The sequence below is a fragment of the Nymphalis io genome, chromosome 15 (assembly GCF_905147045.1).
Source record: "Nymphalis io chromosome 15, ilAglIoxx1.1, whole genome shotgun sequence".
Taxonomy (NCBI): Eukaryota; Metazoa; Arthropoda; class Insecta; order Lepidoptera; family Nymphalidae; genus Nymphalis; species Nymphalis io.
Window position 1 is genome coordinate 7,346,866 of NC_065902.1, and position 18,308 is coordinate 7,365,173.

An 18,308-nucleotide genomic window follows, 5' to 3' on the forward strand; every position below is an offset into this window, starting at 1 on the left:
ATATATAAATCGATACAATACTAACGGCATATATTTTGAAGATAAAAAAAACTACGGTTTCACTATGTAGGTACTTTATTTAATAATCTCATTGATATGGTTTTCAACTTTGAAAAGGAAATACATACAATTTTTTCTTCTATAACAATTGGACAATTGAAATAAATGGCAAAATCCTATAAATACAAACATACCTATAGGGTAAGTAATAAACAAAACAGACATTATATATAATTTGTTATCTGCCCCGGAGGATATCTAAAGCGCACATAAAAATATTTTCTAATAATCTTAACTTTACTAAATAAATACGAAAGCCAATGACGTAGCCAGCGGGAACCTTGGTCACGGTAATGTTATATATACAGAATATATTCTGCCCTGTCGTTGAAATAATTAGGTAGATGCCCCGGGGCCCCAATTTTTTTTTTATTTTATCTACATACTTGAGTATCCTTCTAGTTTTGCTATAATAAATAAATAAATTCGTTGTGAATGAAATTAATAAAAACACAACAACATACATGTATTTTTTGATTAGAAGATTTAATAAAAAAGCCACTAAATTTAATACAATTACAAGATTAATTTCATTTAAAATATTCACAAATCGCACGCTTACTGCTTATAAAATCGTCAAACCGTTTGTTCAGTGGTGAACCGTGCGTACATTTGTATGAACCTAGAATACTGTATATATAAAATTACCGTGTTTTGGTCGATAAGACCATTCCAAAATAAACTAAAACCACTTATAAGAGATAAATTTTAACGAATCATTAATTACTAACATGAGTCAGAAGATACGTGACTTTGCGAAAGAAGTTAGAAACCCAGAGCTGCTATAAATGAGCGCAGAGAGAATTCGTAAGTCATTCAATTTGGCACAATTAAAATATAAACCAACGGAATTATTACGACATATATCGCTTTGCCCAGAGGTAATTTAAATTAAACATCAAAATATAGATAAAAAAGACAATAAGAGAAAATCAAAATATGTGTTTTTTTTTAGCTTAAAATACTTTTACTACTAACTTTTTAATAACAACACAAGCATTATTAAAAAATATTCCCTTACGTTACGAATTCCTTTAGGCCAGCTAAGTGAGGGTTCTACCCGCCAGACAAATACTGGCCACGCCAAAGACATTTACACTTACTGTTACGATAATTTAATACATTACGATAAAGTAGACCGACAAAAAAAAAAATACTAGTTGTAACATTGGCAGTGTGTTTTCTATTTGAGATAACAATCAAATATTCATTATTATTAAGCACAATCAAATATCGTGCTAATAATTTTACAACGTTGACCCAACATTCAATTAAAAAATAATCACATACAACACAATACTTATTACTCGGGAGAAACTTTTACATAGGTTCGGGAGAGCTGAAAAAAAGATACACAGTTTGAGAATTTTCTGGAATTTCTTATTATCTAAACAAAACCATATATCTATTATCCACGACGATTTGTGTTTAAAGAGTTAGTTAGGCGTTTATATATTCTTTAAAGCCAAATGACGTCTAAAAATACTTTAATACAAATGTAGTTTGATTATTTAAATGCACATTATTGAAGACTAACGGCCTTAGTCATAAACTGTTTAGCGGGCGTTTTGTTGAAAACTTATTTTTCTCTTTCTTTCATTATTTAATTGACATTCGAAAGAAAAAGACAGTGATGGCGGACACAGAGGCATTGTTGCTTAAACAGCCGATTAATTACATTTATAAATAAGGCCGTCAGATAAAATAATTATGATGACCTGCGTTAAGAATAGAGAAGGATTCTATAAGGTATTTAAATCGACTGGAATGACAAGACAATCTAACAATGTTATGAGACACTTATTTGCTTAAACTTACATATTCAATATTTAAAGACAAAAATACATTAACAATATTAAAAAAAAATAATAAATAAACGAAATCAGTAAATTTGTTGAATTAAAGCCATAACCAAGTAAACACATACAAAAGCTGAAATGGAAACTACCTCCACAATCGCTTAAAATACTCAGTTCTTTACTAAAACGTAACTAAATAAAAAAAAAAGAAACTATTAATTGATAAAATTCACTTCTTAATCATTACATTGTTTACATAACATTACTATTAACTAATCATTACTGAGTAATTACAGGTATTCTTCTTACAAACCATTACATCAATAAGTATTAAGAAAATATAGAGATTATCATGAAATAAATTTCAATTCCAAAACAGTCATCATCCGAATAAAAACAAACGGAAAACTGGTCATTAAAAAATAATCACCGAAAGATCGGCACACACGCATACCTACTTCATTAAAATACGACAAAAATATAAGTCACACGGTTCAATGCGCCGCGGACCGCGGTAGAGGGTAACTTCTTAAGAGTACGATTAATTCCTTTAAATATCTCAGTAGTCATAGCCCGTAAAACTCATCAGCGGAGTCCATTCACACGTAACACTAATTGTGCAGTAACACTACTCGCAGGTCCACGCCTGCCCGAGCGCCTCGCGCGCCTCGTCCGCCGCCACTACCGCCACACCACACGCCACGCCCCTCACGGATAATGCATATCGACCGACCACTACTCCACTAAACGTACACACTACGACGAATAACTTAAAGCGAATAAATAAAAGCGACGCTCTTTGGAACGGTTTACATTCGAGGTACGCGAGTACGGAATGACTTTGAATGCGTTCCGCCCGTCGCGGGAGAGCTCGCGAGCCAGCTCGAAACGAAACGACGACGCCCTAATTTAATATTAAAACTAAAAAGTTAATAAAATATGGCCGAGAGGCGATTCTCACTCTTATACGTATCATTTACTTAATTCCGACGCCACTAAAACTTGTGTTGAGATTCCGTATATTATATTGTTCAATTTAATTACCCGTGAGATTCACTTTTTTATAGATTATTTTTACAAAACACAAATTAAATTAATGTAAAACAAATCAATTTGAACTGAGAGAATTTATAATTTTTGAGGCACATTATTTATATTATATTTGTTTTATTAAATTATGGCCATTATACGCCAACGTATAAAATAATACAATTCAGCTCAATAGGAGCAATAACTTCAGAAATAAAATATTCGAGTCGAACACTATCCGAGCGGAATCCTAGCAGACATTGTAAATCGTCCAGGACTACCTTTGCGTTTTCAGCTTGCACCCCAGCCACACAGAAAGCCACACTCAATACAGTCTGGACAAGCTTATAAGCTAAAAACGACAATATAAGTTTCCATTCCACCAAAATTGCACTTTAATTTAAACCACACCGCAATTTAATTGTATTTTTTCGTAAAAACTTAACGGTACATAGTCGGCTAAATTTTTAATTAACTTTAAAATGATATGCCAAATTCCGAATAACGTCGTTTAGACGGAGAGTTTAACTTACAGTAAAATATAAGAAAAATCTTTTAAACGGGAAGTCGCAGCCCCAACCGAATGATTCGAAACGAAACGATTAACTTAGTAATTGATCGTCGTACAATCGTCGATGAGTGTTCAGAGTGTGTGGTTTGTGGGCGGAGTGAGGTGTGGTGCGTGTGTTCGCTAGCGCGCTCACGGCACGAGGTCGGGCAGGCGCCCGCGGCCCTAGGGGCGTCCGCCGCCCTCCCCGCTCACCACCTGCGCACGACACACCCGCTCACACACAGCTCTCACGGACGACTAACCAGCCGTAAATCGTATCTCATATAATAACACATTTGATACAAGTACCATCGTCCTGCCATGACGTCATACTATTTATATTTAATAATATATTAGGTACAAGAGTATAAGTAAGATACGACCTACAGCGATAGTTAGCAATTGATATGCTTCTAGATTTTTCGTTCAATCAGACATAAATCGTTCTATAACGTCGATCTCTCTGATTGAACAAAAACTCTTATAACAATTTTATATTTATTCTTAGCGTTATGGTCCAGCGTGAATAATGATAACTTATAATCACGAAGGTCGAAGTAATTATATCGTATTAAAAGCAGGCAACAATGACTAAATCCAAACATTATATCAATCGCATATCTGAGAACTGAGAAGCATAACGCTAAGTAATCGGTCAACATTCAGCTAAAGACGAGCACAGACATTGTATGTAGATGCGAAATTAAATTATTTTAAGCGAGTACCTGATCTTGACACCTTAAGCTCATATTACCGTTTCTAATTTTAGCAAAAATTGAAGGCTTAGCATGTTAATAATAAAAGAGGATAATAAATGAGCTTAAATATCAGTTGAGCGACTAAAATCGACTCATATTAATACACTAAACAACAGAAAAGGCATAAGATAATGCCTCGCAAACATCACAATGTAAAAAGCCCCGCTTAAGCGCGAATAAGTTCTCACAAATGTTGTACATTTAATATTTTCAACAAATTAACATGAAAGTACTACTAAACTCTTGATAGGTTTATTATTATGAATTTAATATTTATTAATTCGGAATGCTCAAATAATGCGCCATTTATTTGTAATTAAGATTCTTCTAATAAAATACTTCATGGATACAATTAAATCATTAGCGGTACGAGAAAATATTTATTTTTAAAGTGTTGTAGTTTCTTAAATTGTCAAAATGGAAATAAATTGGTCTGTCTCGATTGAACCAGTAAAAACTAGTTTATCAATACTCGTGAAATATCCTTTTCTATACTCACTTTCCGCTCCTTGTAGTAGAGCTCTTCGCTCTCCTTGTCGCACAGCAGCAGCACGACGGCTCCGAACAGGAAGATGGCAGCGCCCCAACCTACGCCATACGCCCATCCGAACTCCCACACCGACCTGTTACCTGATCATCGACAATACATTATCGCCTGCATTAATATATTATAACCAAGAATTCGTTTAATTTAATACTAATAAAAATAAAACACTTATGTCCTTCTAAGTATCTAACTGAGAATATATTGATAGAAAAACCTATTGATAGAAAAATATCTTATCATGACACGACCGAAGATTCGAATTCCCTCAAACCTCGAAATTACAGTCACATAAGCTAATCGTTCATCTGTTAGGCGGTTTGTAAAATTTAAAAATGCTTATAATATAATATAATTTACGTGTAAAGTGAAATTTAAAGAAAACTTAATTTAAATCTAAAAAAAGTGAACAAAATTATAACTTCCTATATTGGCATCCAAAACAACTACATATACAGAAAATATGGACAGTTGAAAGTAATAAATAGGTTGTCGAAGAATTTTTTTCTGACTGTTTGGATTGATTGTTTAGAATTACTTATTCAAGAGATATAATATTGTCAAATACTTACCCAGATTCAATTCTGCGGCGAAGCATACTGGGTATATGACGAGCGCTATTAAGATGCACATCACTGTAAAATAAGAATAAAAATTAGCCGTTTGTAAGACACGACAATTTCGATAACCCTTGCGCCTCTTGTTGTGGTCCGTTAGGAGCCGGATCACATCAGGTCAGGTCTGCAGTTTTGTCGCTGGCTGACTTTCGGCGCTAGCTATTTATAATATATGTACTACCCACACTTTTATCGATTTCAATTTCTTTACAAAGCATTTATTAAGTATGCTAATAATAGAGAACTTACTATTATGAATAATGACAATGAATTACGCCGATATACGGCCGGCACATAGTGTCGAGACCATACAGCCAGTGTTTTATTTAATGTGAAACTAAATAATCTACTTAGATGATTATTTTATATAACATCTCAGTGGTAAGATCACGTGAATCATAACCAAAGATTGCGGGTTCAAACCCGTATGCAATTTGCATGTGCTTATATTGTTTATGAAATGCATCTAATGCTCGCCAAATTAAGGAAAACTTAGTGTTTAACGCTATTGTGATGATATACCATAATTATTATCAATGACGCCTAACACTATCTATTTTCACGATCGAGTCTACTATCGTGTCTCGAGTTAGTTCCTACAGCATAGTTCAACACGTGTCATGTAACAATACCGACATTAATATACGTAATTAAATGCCACCGTGACGAGCGCGTCGACCGGTGTGCACTAAGCAGAACTGGTAACTTAACACCATTAAGAACAACGAGACAATTGTTCAGTTATACACATTTAGAACAAATAAATAGAACAGTGTCTCGCTTTTGTATTCAACATGAACAATACAACTAAATTAACTCCTTGATTTATGGTTTTCGAATTGCACGATTATGCAATGTATCGAAAGAATATTTTTCGCCGTACATCCTAGTTCCAATTATTTAATAGATCACGTTGTAGTTTGGTATTTCAATATACAAACAGATGTGAGTTTTCATAGTTAATGTAAGCGAATGATGGATTATAACATACGCGCAAGTGACATGGCGAGCACCGCGAACCGGTAGTAGCGGAACTTAGTGCGGTGGTCGGCCGAGCGGAGGCCGAGCCCCGTGAGCAGCGCGCCGCACACGTCCGCCGCGAGCGTCGCCACGCACAGCCCCGCCGCAGCCCTGCACGAAAACGACGCATTTGTTAAGGCAATATCTCGTTACATGTCCTTTTGTACATGTTTAGAGGTCATTTAAAATAGTATTTTCTGTCATTACCTTCATGCGTTCATGCGTATATATGTACAGTATATGTTTATAATATTTGTGTACTGACCTGCAATTATATTAAAAAAGCAAAATAGATTTTAACTGTATATTGTAACTTATATTTTGTATAATTATACCTCTGGATAAAATCTTTTTTCCGTCTTGGGTGAGCAGGCAAAAATCTTTTCAAGTAATATGTACTATAGTATTCACCTATGTTGTTTTGTTGTATTTATTTAATCTCTGATACATATAATTAATTTCAATGAAATAAAATAAAAATTCATAACAATATCGAATTTGAAATAATAAATTTTTGTAACATAGCATTCAGATTTTTGTTAAATTGCTTTTTGAGTTTATTTTTCAAATACAGATTAGGTGTGCGAATTTGGTATTAGTAGCAAGGAACAATTTCTTGTTCAATAAATTACTTACTCAGGTACCTACTTCAATTGATAATTTAATGAGAAATCTTATACTATCTCAATACGTATAACAAAATATACATGTACTTCATATCTTAATCTTACGATTACTTCGATGTTGATAAAACTTACGATAACCTGCAATTGTATGTTTTATCAACACTGGAATGCAATTCAACCAATATTTTACACGCAAACATTATAATGGAATGGAATACACTATAATTTTTTGACGAGCCGGTTGGCGTGGTTGGTAGATACTTGCCTTTCACGCCGAAGGTTGTGACTTCGATTCCCATCCAGGACAGACATTTGCGTGCATGAAAATGTCTGCTTGTCCTGAGTCTGGGTGTAATTATCTATATAAGTATGTATTTACAAAAGAAAAGTAGTATATCAGTTGTCTGGTTTCCATAGCACAATCTTTGTACAAGCTTAATTGGGATCAGATGGCCGTGTGTGAAAAATGTCCCTGGATATTATTATTATTTATAAATATACAGATGAAAACTATCAAAGTTATTATACAAATCATGACCGTATAAAACCGATTATACGTGCGAACAATGAGCCAGCAAATGAGTATTTTATTATCTATCTATAAATACATGGTTTATATAATACGCATCTTTTGCATAAAGATAAGTTGTCTGATATGGAAAAATGTAGTTCCGACTGTTTTTAGTGTTAGAATAACTGTGACTGAATTAAATTAATACATAGTCAATTATTAAAAGTAGCACATTTTTTTATTGCTTGCTGAGTGGAGCATAACATGAATACCCAAATAGTTATTATTATTCAGGTTTGCTTTATGATGATTTGTTTAATAGCAAATACCAAGTTTCGGACTACGACCGTATAAATAAATATATATAACAAATACGCATATTAACATATAGTTCCCAGTCGCCTGTATTGTGGACACAGCGAGATAGGGGAAGCAAAGAATTCCTAGTCAACGCTAAATGCCGTAAGGTCACTGTATATCGCAGTGACCTTTTAAATGACTGACATAAAATTATTGATAGATGTTCGAAAATAAGAACCTAAGATCGGACTCCATGCAATATGAAGGGATATATGTCAGTAGACAAACAAACACTCGCTGATGACAAAAAACACACAGTATTAGATTAAAAATACCTGCTGCTATATTTTTTTTATAGATAATAATAAATCTTAACTAATATCGACATATTAATAGCACTTAAATGTCGATACCAATGTTAAAGATCACTTTAAAAGAGAAATTAAAAATAGTTTTTTTTGTAAATAAGTAATTTATGAGTCACTTTACGTCATGTGGTGAAAGTCAAATCGTATTCGCATGACGCAGCAAAAATAATAATTTAGTACAATTCTACGTATAACTAAACTTTAAAGTTTTTTTTTTTGTCTTATGAACATATAATATAAGTTGTTATCTTCATCGTACTATCGTACTTTGTATAAGTTTGTAATTACTTACTTGATGTATGGCGCGGGCCTCGCAGCGTAGCAACCAGGCTGTGCTGTAATGTCGAAGGGAAGTGGTGTGGGAGCCTCTGGATCTATACAGTGCATGAACAGGCCTTGTCTCCAGCCAGCCGCCATTAACCAGTCGGCTGACGCCAGGCCTAACACCATGAGTATCACCACAAGGAGACCGCATATTAACGCTATCACCTGAAATATAAACAGTTCCTCATTTTAAATTATTTCTTTGATATAACTTCTTTTTTATCTCATTATCATATGTTTAACAGCATACATAAAGTTTAATAAGGTATGTTTTTTTATTAAAAAAATTCATCCGAATATTTCTCTAACATATAAACGTAACGTTATAAAGGGTACGTTCATAGCGTTTCATGAATTTCTATCCTAACATTATTCGGGACAAATGCCTACTAGTATGCATAATCATTGATTGATTGGGTTACAATAGGTCAGACCGACATGCGTTTATACAAACGTGTCGGGTGAATATTGACGCATGTATTTTAAGAGCGCTATTCACATTAGCGGAATCTAATATTTATCGGTCGTTCTGCCCCAGTTTGACTGGATTTGGTGTTAAAGTTAGCTCACAACTACTTTGTGACGATCCCGCCATCAACAAACATGTCACGACATAATGGATAAACATACGAGAGCCGACAGTCGGCTAACGGCAAGACTAAATCCAAACTAATGGTAACGAGTTATTTATTCATTTGAACACTAACTGATCACTTGTTCCAACATTTTGGTTTTTTGAATTATTCTGAATATATGTATGCATCAGCAACAGGTGTAAATAGCTTATACAATTAACTAACAACAATTTATTTTAAATAAAAATACACGCTAAATATCACTCAACTCACAAAATATGTTACATTTCATGTAACGAAAAAACACAATATGAATCAGACAGAGATAGAGAAGCTAATTAAGATGACAACTTTTTTTTTTCAATGAAAATTTTAATACCCGGATATTTATTGTGACGTTGTTGTTATGTTTCCAACATATTCTCATGATAGATCACCTGATTTGTCATATAATGTTTTTGCATTTGAATGTTACATGAAACACAAACATTAGCATGGAAATGATTTACTGTGAAACAAATACGTATTTAAAAAAAAATATTTAATTTATTCATGTTAGTTATTTCTTTGAATTCTAATCAACTGTAAATAAAGGTAAAATGCTTATTAATCAAATATTAAATTTACATACGTTATGATATGTTATACAAAGAAGTGGAAAATATTTTTTGAATTACAAACAAGTTAAAATATGAAGTTCGAATTTAGAACTCGTGTATAATTAACCAGAATGAGTCAGGAGACAAAGATAAGTGGCTAGGGAGCTGACGAGGAAAATTTCTATTTGTTTCCTCTGCATTGTCAATTTACAGCGTTTCAAAAATGTCGAAGAAGAGATGTGCTAGATAATTTGCTGAACGCCTTTGATCTTCCATAGGCAAACAATTTGAATATTAAAAAAGAAATCGTACCCGACACATAAAATAAAAAATCTATATGTTACAGTATCAATGGAACTAATAAATGATAGGTCGAGCGAGGAGCGATTTAGGTGTATCGGAAACAAAATTAGTTATGTAAACTTATTTACATTGTTCACATAGTACTGCAACAAGACTTATCTATTTTATTTTCCAGACTGCATTGTCTTAGAAATAAAAATGCAGCATATAAAGTAAAAACCTTTTCGAGAATGAACATCAAAGACAAAACGCCTCCCATTCGGTGCTGCCTAGTTTGTCACCTATCAAGCACGTCTCTCGCTATAAGCAAAAGTGGAACTAGAAATTATAACGGATTGTACGCTGAGGCTATACAAAAGCGAGGGTAAGAAAAACGTGAAAGTGAGAGGCCGCATGGGTGTCTCGAGGAGAAGCGGGGGCGTGGGATGCACATCGATCGGGGGCCGGGACTGCGCGCTCGGACTTGACAGCCATCAGCTGTTAGTGGAGTCAAACGTCTCAAGTCGAGTCCGACTTAAACTGTTTTTATACGCGACGACTTACCAGACTTTTTCACCCCTCGTTTATGATAGATCATCTATATATAAATAGGCAAAGAAAAACAGTTCATTATCTATTTCTCCTCTTGTTTGTCAATCATTTTAATGCGTTCTATAGACAAACTTTAATGTTACTAAAAACAAAATTTGCTTAGAGTAGAAAAAAAATGTTTGAAACATGCAAACTCATGTATGTTTTCTTTGAATTATCACACAACACACAAGATATCATAGTTTTTGAATTATCTAAAACATTACGAATAAAGAAAAAAAGTACTACGTATTTTTTTACGTTAATTACCATATATAATATAAATGTACTTCTTAAGCCCTTGTAATCTTTCAATCGAACAATACACAGGATACGAGTAAGAGGGATTTAGTTCATTAAATAACAAAACTACTGATTTGGGGCTCCCGTTTCGGACACGTGTGCATGTGACACGAAAAATGTATTATTAATGGAAGAAGTGAATGATAGAAATGCTTGATTTATTTCGATAACTTCATGTTATATGATACTCCACAGTACACTCAGCAATTCTATAGCTTTCGTACAATAGTTTCTATATCAATACGCCTTTACTCATGACGTCAAACTTCTTATGCATAATATGACTCAGTTAACAATTATTTACTGCCACTTTCTGAATTATGAATGAAATTAAATAGTAATCTGACGAAATATTGAACGCTCATTGGTTGCCTATTGCGACATCTACTGCCATCGACCAATGTCTATTTAGATTAATGTCAAAGTAGATAAGCGAACTTTGATCAGATGAGATGTTTCAGAAACTGGTGGTTAGTATTAGTCAGTGTTCTTATATTATTAACCTAATGTTCTTTCTTTGTATATTTTAACCGCCTGAGACGGTAACTCTTTTAAACGGCTGTAAATAGGTAAGATATCGAAAGTTTGTATGTAGGACTCAGGTACCTAAATGTAAATAAGAAACCATCGTCTTAAAAAAAATTCTATTAAGATCAGCCTATTCTGAATTTAATGACTACTAAAGGCGCGACAAGATGATTTTAATAATGAACCTGTTAAGCAAATACCAAGAACCTCGATTTCTCTTTGGAAGCCTGTAGGCATACTGGCATTTCGGCATCTAATACAGGAAATATTTTAGTTACCTACCTTATGGTATTATTTTTTAATTTCTATTAGGTAGGCAGACTAGCAAGTGGTCCGCTGGGTGGTAAGTGTAAGGTAAGAGTAAGTAACCATTCCTTACATCGCCAATACAATCGCCCACCAACATTGGGAACTGAGATGTTATGTCTATATTTACACTTGCTAAGTTAGCCTTCAAAACGGGACACAATAACACTAAGGATTGCTGTTTGGCGGTAAAATATTGATGAACCTACTACACAGACGGGCTTGCACAAAACCCTACCGACAACTCATGCCTGCCATATTTAAAAAAATACCAACTACAACTTAGTACATAACATTTTACACAAATCATGATGTTGAGCAGCTTTTGTAACCTGTGCAATTTGGTTGGCTGGCATCTCGTCTTGTTCAGAAGCAAATTGCGGCGGCGGCGGTAATACGGGCGGCAGGGCGCGCGGGTGCGAGCAAAGCCCGCCCGGGCCGGCGCCCGCGCGCCCCTGCATGCGCGTACGCTTTGACGAAACACGAAAACCACGCAAAAATGTGCACACTTAACACATTGCTTGTCACGTTACAAGTTAAATAGAACTACTCACACTTATTAAACTTCAAGTTATAGTATAGAGAAGTTTAACTAAATCTTCAAAGTATCTAATCTTTCATTGGTAGTATGGAGTAAAGATAAAAAATACAGTATTTAAGCTGAAACAAAAATGTGACGACTGATTTTAAACTAAAAAAATCAAGTAAAGTATATAATAAATAAATATATATGCCTAGAAACATCATTTAACTATGTACGGTTATTTAATAAAAATCAGGAAGTTAGAAACACTCCGAACACTGAAATTAGGTCAGAGTGCGAATTAAATGTAGAGAGAGAATACCAACCGGTTATGCTGTTCAGTAATTATGAAAAAAAAATATTGAATGAGAGCAGCTGCATCGTACAACGCTAAATGAAAAATGTTATGCCAAGTTAATATTAATATACTAATTAATATTGTGTAAATTTAATATACGACATAAGCACATTTTAATTTAATTAATGTAATCATATTAATTAACCTAAAAAAGAGCCGAGATGGCCCAGTGGTTAGAATACATCAATTTTAATCAAAGATTGCGGATTCAAACCCGGGCAAGCATCAATGAATTTTCATTTACTTTATTAACGTTTATAACTCATCTCGTGCTCGGCGGCAACAGAAACAACGTGACGAAGCTTATGTGTCGATTTTAAAATCTGTCAAACATGCGTATCCAGCAGCCCGCAGTATAACGGCATGGTTCAAGGAGCTTCAAACCTCCTCAAAATAAGATGTCTTAATCCCGCAGTGTGACGTTTATAGGACGTTCGTTTTCTTTTGATTGTAAACCTAACATTAATAATTTTGTTTTTGTTCTCTCAAATATTACATTCAACTATATGTTAAATTGCAATTCATACTGACCTACTAAAATGATACAGATTTATTTTTATTACGGTTACAAGTGACTTGAATAAATACCACATATTTCAAATTTGAAAATATAAAATAACTATCATTATCAAAAAAAAAAAATATTATTTTTAAAATTTATTTATTTTTTTATAAATTATGTTTATAACAATATCACACAAATTTATAATCTTTTGTGCAAATGAAAATTCAATTAAAACTTCAATATATAAATACAAAGAATATTTTAAATGTTAAATAATAAATCATGACCAAACTGAGGGCTTCTTATTATCGGTTTAAAATAAACAAATAGATCCGTTCGTACACTTTTATTAATTCTATTAACGGATGTAGATGCAGCGCCAACGTTAAATCCAATTAGAAAATAGAAAGTAAACCTAACATTAACAAACAATAAACTTTAACTAGAACCCCAGAGTGATCGAATACTTGGGAGTATTTTTTTTTAATTCGTACCTTTCCGGTAGTCACGTATGTAAGGAAAATTTTAAAAGTGGTCGAGGTGCGATTTTATTCGACTACACTATTTTTCCTACTGTCGTCCTGTTACGATGCTGTTCCCAATTTAAATTCAAGCTTTTGTTCAATCGAACGTAAAACTTAGCATACTTAGTTATATTTGTCACAAGCACCAAAAAAAAGTTTAAAATTTTAGCTAAATGGGTTGAATGGAACTTATTTAAAATTAAGTTGCAAGATTTTACTCACACATACTTACAGGTGAAGGAAATAAATTTTTGAAAAACTGCTGAATGAAATCTTTTTTTTTTTTTGTTTGAACTCAATATGACCGTTCTCGAAATATCATATGCTTAAGACATCTACTAAAACTAAACTACTCGCACACGTATCTAAATAAACACAAATATTTATAGTATATAGTTATAATATACTTTGGAAAACAAAAATAGTAGAAATTTGTCCAAATACGGCTTTCCATTAATCTGCTATATTATAATTTTCAAATGAGATGTTAAATAACTACTCAATGTGAGCTAAAAATTATAATCGTGAATATATGTCACGGATATCCTTCGCATAAAAACCTACGTGGGAAAGAATCATCGTAAACCAAAATTCAAAACTATTTAAACTCGATTCCATTCAATCCAATTGAGTTTGAACTACAATACAATTGATATCAATAATAAACATGGCACATGTTCTTTTATTTTTTAACATTAACACCTTAATATAATATATTATTAGTAGGTATTTAGATATATAACCTGGGTGCCAACTATTGGAAAAAATCTGTGTCATGAAAATTAGTACAAGAAATTAGGCCAAACTATGACGTCCTTCGTAACAAACAATGTATTCCTCATTTATTTTCATTGTTTTTTATTTAAGGGGTTAGAATAAGCTCAACTCACGAAAAGACAGATTTTAAAAACACGTTACATTAAATAAATATGACATAAAATAATATTTCACCAAATTTTTGGTTATGTTACGAGTTTTGCGCATTGAGTCGCGCCGACTTCATGGTCCTACAAAAACCACCTTTGATTTCTTTAAATAATAACTTCGTCATATAATTGCACCACTTCAATTGTTAAGGAATGAAATAGACAACTGGAACAAAGTAGTGTTTGGGGAATAAATAGACAGCAGGTATACGTCCGAATAGCAAGTTCTCGGCATTTATTAGGCGTTGGAACCGGGCGGCGCGGCGCCTGACGCGAGACTGCCCGCCCGACGCCCTACACCTCACATCTGCCACCCTTCCGAGCGCCAACAAAACGCAGTTTACGTAGAAACGTTTATTAGCCAAAACGCTACTTAAACTTCGATCACTCTACAAAAACCGTGAACAACGCTTAGCTTTTTACTATAATAGAGATAGCCTTTGGTGCATCATATATGAAATAAACTATATAAAATATAAACTAAACACAATATTTTAAATAGGTTTCTTTAAATGATCCTCTTGAATTTCACACCTGAGTTATTTGTAAAGGCGGACGATGACACTGACGGTGTGATGAATCTCGAGATCTGTGGCAACAAAATTTTTTAAATGTACGAAAATGATGAGAACAGTCCGATCTCGATGGAAGTTTAAACCATTTTCGAGAATTACTCGCACCAAATGTTGTAACCATTCGATCGCCCGGCTTTGAAGTATCATATACAATTTTGGGACTTGCGATGCTCTCAGTGTTCGGAGCTATGCGATATTTAGCCCCTGATATGGCTTTCTTTAAGCCATTAACAGTACGATTTGAATTTTCTTTGTTTTGTTCCGTTCGTGTTTCCATTCTCATTACAGAAAGTTGTATTGACGATGGCAATGAAATCAAGTCGTTATCTCTTCGAAGAAAATGTCTTATTCGACTCAAAACTGTGGGAGGCGGATCCGTGTTCGTACCTATAGTACAAAGGCGCGGACATGCATCGCATTCAATAGGCACGGTTGTAGGAACGTATGGTTGAGAAGCAAAAGTTGATGCGTGTCTCGGTGATAGGTCTTCATTTTGTTGATAAGCCAGTTGTAACGTGCTTATGCTTAAAATTGGTTCTGGTGGAGGCCACAATTCTCTTGTTGGTGGAACAGGAGAGGGCCTCTCTCCCAACATTCGTCTAGCGAGCTCGGACGGTTGCCATAGAGAACTAGCTGCTAAGTTTCCGTGCGTTTGCATCACGACTCAAGTGACCACTAACAGTGCAAAAGCATATGGGCTAATCCAATACTAGGTTTTTTGCACTTGTCAGTATTCACAGATAAAATGTACACCTTCTAACATTTACTTTTTTATTGGATTAAAGATTAATGTTACTAAAGTTCGATGTTTGTCCCTTTCCTTATAATTTATCAATTTTGATGTTATTCCAATTAATTCAATGCAATAATAGTACATGAGTCAATTTTTTGTTTTTATCTTAATATGTCTCGAATTTATATGAACGAAAAGCTTTGTATATAAATAAGAATAATATTAAAGCAGTTTTACTCCGAAGGATTTAGTCACTTATCTTTGCTGATGAGATTAATTCACACAGAAACTATTGAATAAAGGAACCAAATCATCTTGCAATAAATTATTTCTTTGATTGACATATAAAATATTACTACGATAAATCAGTAAATTACGATAAAAATTTCAATCTCCTTATTGAATAAATAAGTAAATAAATATACACTAAATATAAGATAAATTACACAGTTTGAATTATATGTCATCTCAAAACATTCCCAAGACAAGCAAATGTTAATCACTATACAATACCGTCATGACTAATACTTACTGATAATGTTATACATATTTTTAGATAGAATGAGAGACTACAAATATACACAAATTGTATAAATTTTTAAAGGAAATAGAAATTCATTTACACTGGAAAAATTGCAGAGATGGCCCTGTGGTAAGAACTCATAAATCTTAACCGATGATCGTGGTTTCAAACCCGGGGCAAGCACCACTGAATTTTCATGTACTTAATTTGTGATTATAATTCATCTTGAGCTTTACGGTGAAGGAAAACATCGTAAGAAAATCTGCATGTGTAACCTAATTTCACTGAAATTCTACCACACGTGTATTCCACCAACCCGCATTGGAGCAGCTTAGTGGAATAAGCTCTAAACCTTCTCCTCAGTAGGAGAGAAGGCCTTAGCCCAGCAGTGGGACATTCACAGGCTGTTACTGGAAAAACTAGAAATTAATATAATTATATATTTTTTGCAAATATAAACTAAGCATTTTGTATGCTAATTGATAGCTAGAATATAAAATGAACCAAAGCAATAGATACACTAACTCCCTGAATAGGAACTCATCTCTGTTTGAAAAAAACCGCACACAGTCCAACTATATTTAAAATCCTTTAGAATTAAATTACTTTATAAAAAATTCCAAGGGACACATATTCATTTTGTAATGTTTTCTCTATGAGATCTGATTATAAGTTCTTGTACATATAAGAAGAACACAAACGAAAATTTCTTACCTTAAGCGGTCTAGTGATTGTGACGGTTTCTATCATCGTCGTAGATGCCATTTTGATATGTTGTCACCTGTGAGTAAAGAGAGAAATGATCAAATAATTAAAAACACAAATTCATGTTTCCTGAACATGCAAAATTTAGGAATAATAAAATTTAATAGCAAGTTATTGTTTAAAACCTGTGCTTAATTTTGAATACTTTTTGAGCAACTTGAAAACATATATATTCAAAATAATTAAACGATATTATGAGTTATTGTGTATCCACACAGAACATATACACTGTAACAGGAATACATATTAAAAATATGTTACTTAGACAAGCTCAATTAATAATAAGTCTATACTCATATGAGATCCACAACTCTCCTTATAAATTATATAAACATGCTTTTATTTTAATTATATGATGACTTGTTACATCCATCGACATTTCAAAAGTTAACACTGACAAATTTTACTATAAAGTAAGTTAATAAACTGATTATAGCTTTAGAGCTATAATATCCACTCGATATTAATTAGTTAATATCGAGTGGATATTTTATCGAAAACCTAAGTAAGTAGATAGCCTTTTCCTTGTTAATTTATATTAAATTTACTACTGCTACTAGGAAGAAAAGACCTTTATTTATATTTGATATTCATTTTGGTCTTAGGGGGTGACAGAAAAGGAGAGGAATTCTGCATGTTTTGAGTAATATTCTGCCGCATAACATGTTTCTACAAATCCTCAAGAGAAAAGAATCGTGGAAAATACTCATGCCTTCTTTCTTGACAGGAGAGAAGGCTTGATTTGACTTTTATAAATTTTATATGTAAACTAATTTATTAAAATTGTTCATATAAAACGGTATTCGCTCCTTAACTTTATCGTGGTCGTCATATGACTTACCTATAAACAAAAGTTTTACTATAAGCGAAATAATGGGAACATTTATAGCAAAGCATCGTCCCTTTTTAATCAGTCATATTCAGCATAACTTTGAAAAATTGTTTACTAATGATTTCAGTGAAAATACTACGAGCGTATTAATAATAACGATTACATACTTACATGAAATAAGATTTTACAAATGACCTTCCAATCTTGTTTTAATACAACCAGATCGACCAAAATATCCAATCAATACAAAGACAAAATTACACAAAGGTACAGTTTCATACAAAAATTCTGACACAATAACATAACTCTAAGTGCTTAATGCAAGTGTTCTAAAGACTATATTCCACAATCTGT

At 33.3% G+C, this 18,308-nt stretch overlaps 2 protein-coding genes across 5 annotated transcripts; both read right to left on the reverse strand.

Moving 5' to 3' along the window:
- Positions 1–63: 63 nt before the first annotated feature.
- On the reverse strand, positions 64–18,273 carry LOC126773753 (transmembrane protein 47). 4 transcript variants are annotated; one of them, XM_050494866.1, is made up of 7 exons: positions 18,126–18,273; positions 17,072–17,138; positions 8,475–8,671; positions 6,349–6,488; positions 5,313–5,375; positions 4,696–4,826; positions 64–1,399 (listed from the first exon to the last, which is right to left on the reverse strand). In XM_050494866.1, exons 2-7 carry the CDS (start codon positions 17,120–17,122, stop codon positions 1,364–1,366), a joined length of 618 nt encoding a protein of 205 aa, XP_050350823.1. In that variant the 5' UTR covers positions 17,123–17,138; positions 18,126–18,273; the 3' UTR covers positions 64–1,363. The 4 variants fall into 4 exon arrangements, with proteins under 4 accessions (XP_050350823.1, XP_050350824.1, XP_050350821.1 ...); XM_050494867.1 differs by having other exon boundaries at positions 64–3,654; XM_050494864.1 differs by lacking the exons at positions 17,072–17,138; positions 18,126–18,273 and adding exons at positions 12,023–12,350; positions 14,552–14,985.
- LOC126773752 (uncharacterized) lies at positions 14,866–15,900 on the reverse strand. The gene has a single exon (XM_050494863.1). The coding sequence runs from the start codon at positions 15,757–15,759 to the stop codon at positions 15,055–15,057; it is 705 nt and encodes a 234-aa protein (XP_050350820.1). The 5' UTR covers positions 15,760–15,900; the 3' UTR covers positions 14,866–15,054.
- Positions 18,274–18,308: the final 35 nt, after the last annotated feature.

Coding starts and splice junctions, on each gene's coding strand:
- LOC126773753 (XM_050494864.1), bottom strand. CDS start 12,151: ATGCAGGGGCGCGCGGGCGCCGGCCCGGGCGGGCTTTGCTCGCACCCG. Junction 8,672..12,022: donor CAGCCAACCAAATTGCACAG/GTTACAAAAGCT, acceptor TTTATATTTCAG/GTGATAGCGTTAATATGCGG. Junction 5,376..6,348: donor GCTCGCCATGTCACTTGCGC/GTATGTTATAAT, acceptor CTTATTTTACAG/TGATGTGCATCTTAATAGCG.
- LOC126773752 (XM_050494863.1), bottom strand. CDS start 15,759: ATGCAAACGCACGGAAACTTAGCAGCTAGTTCTCTATGGCAACCGTCC.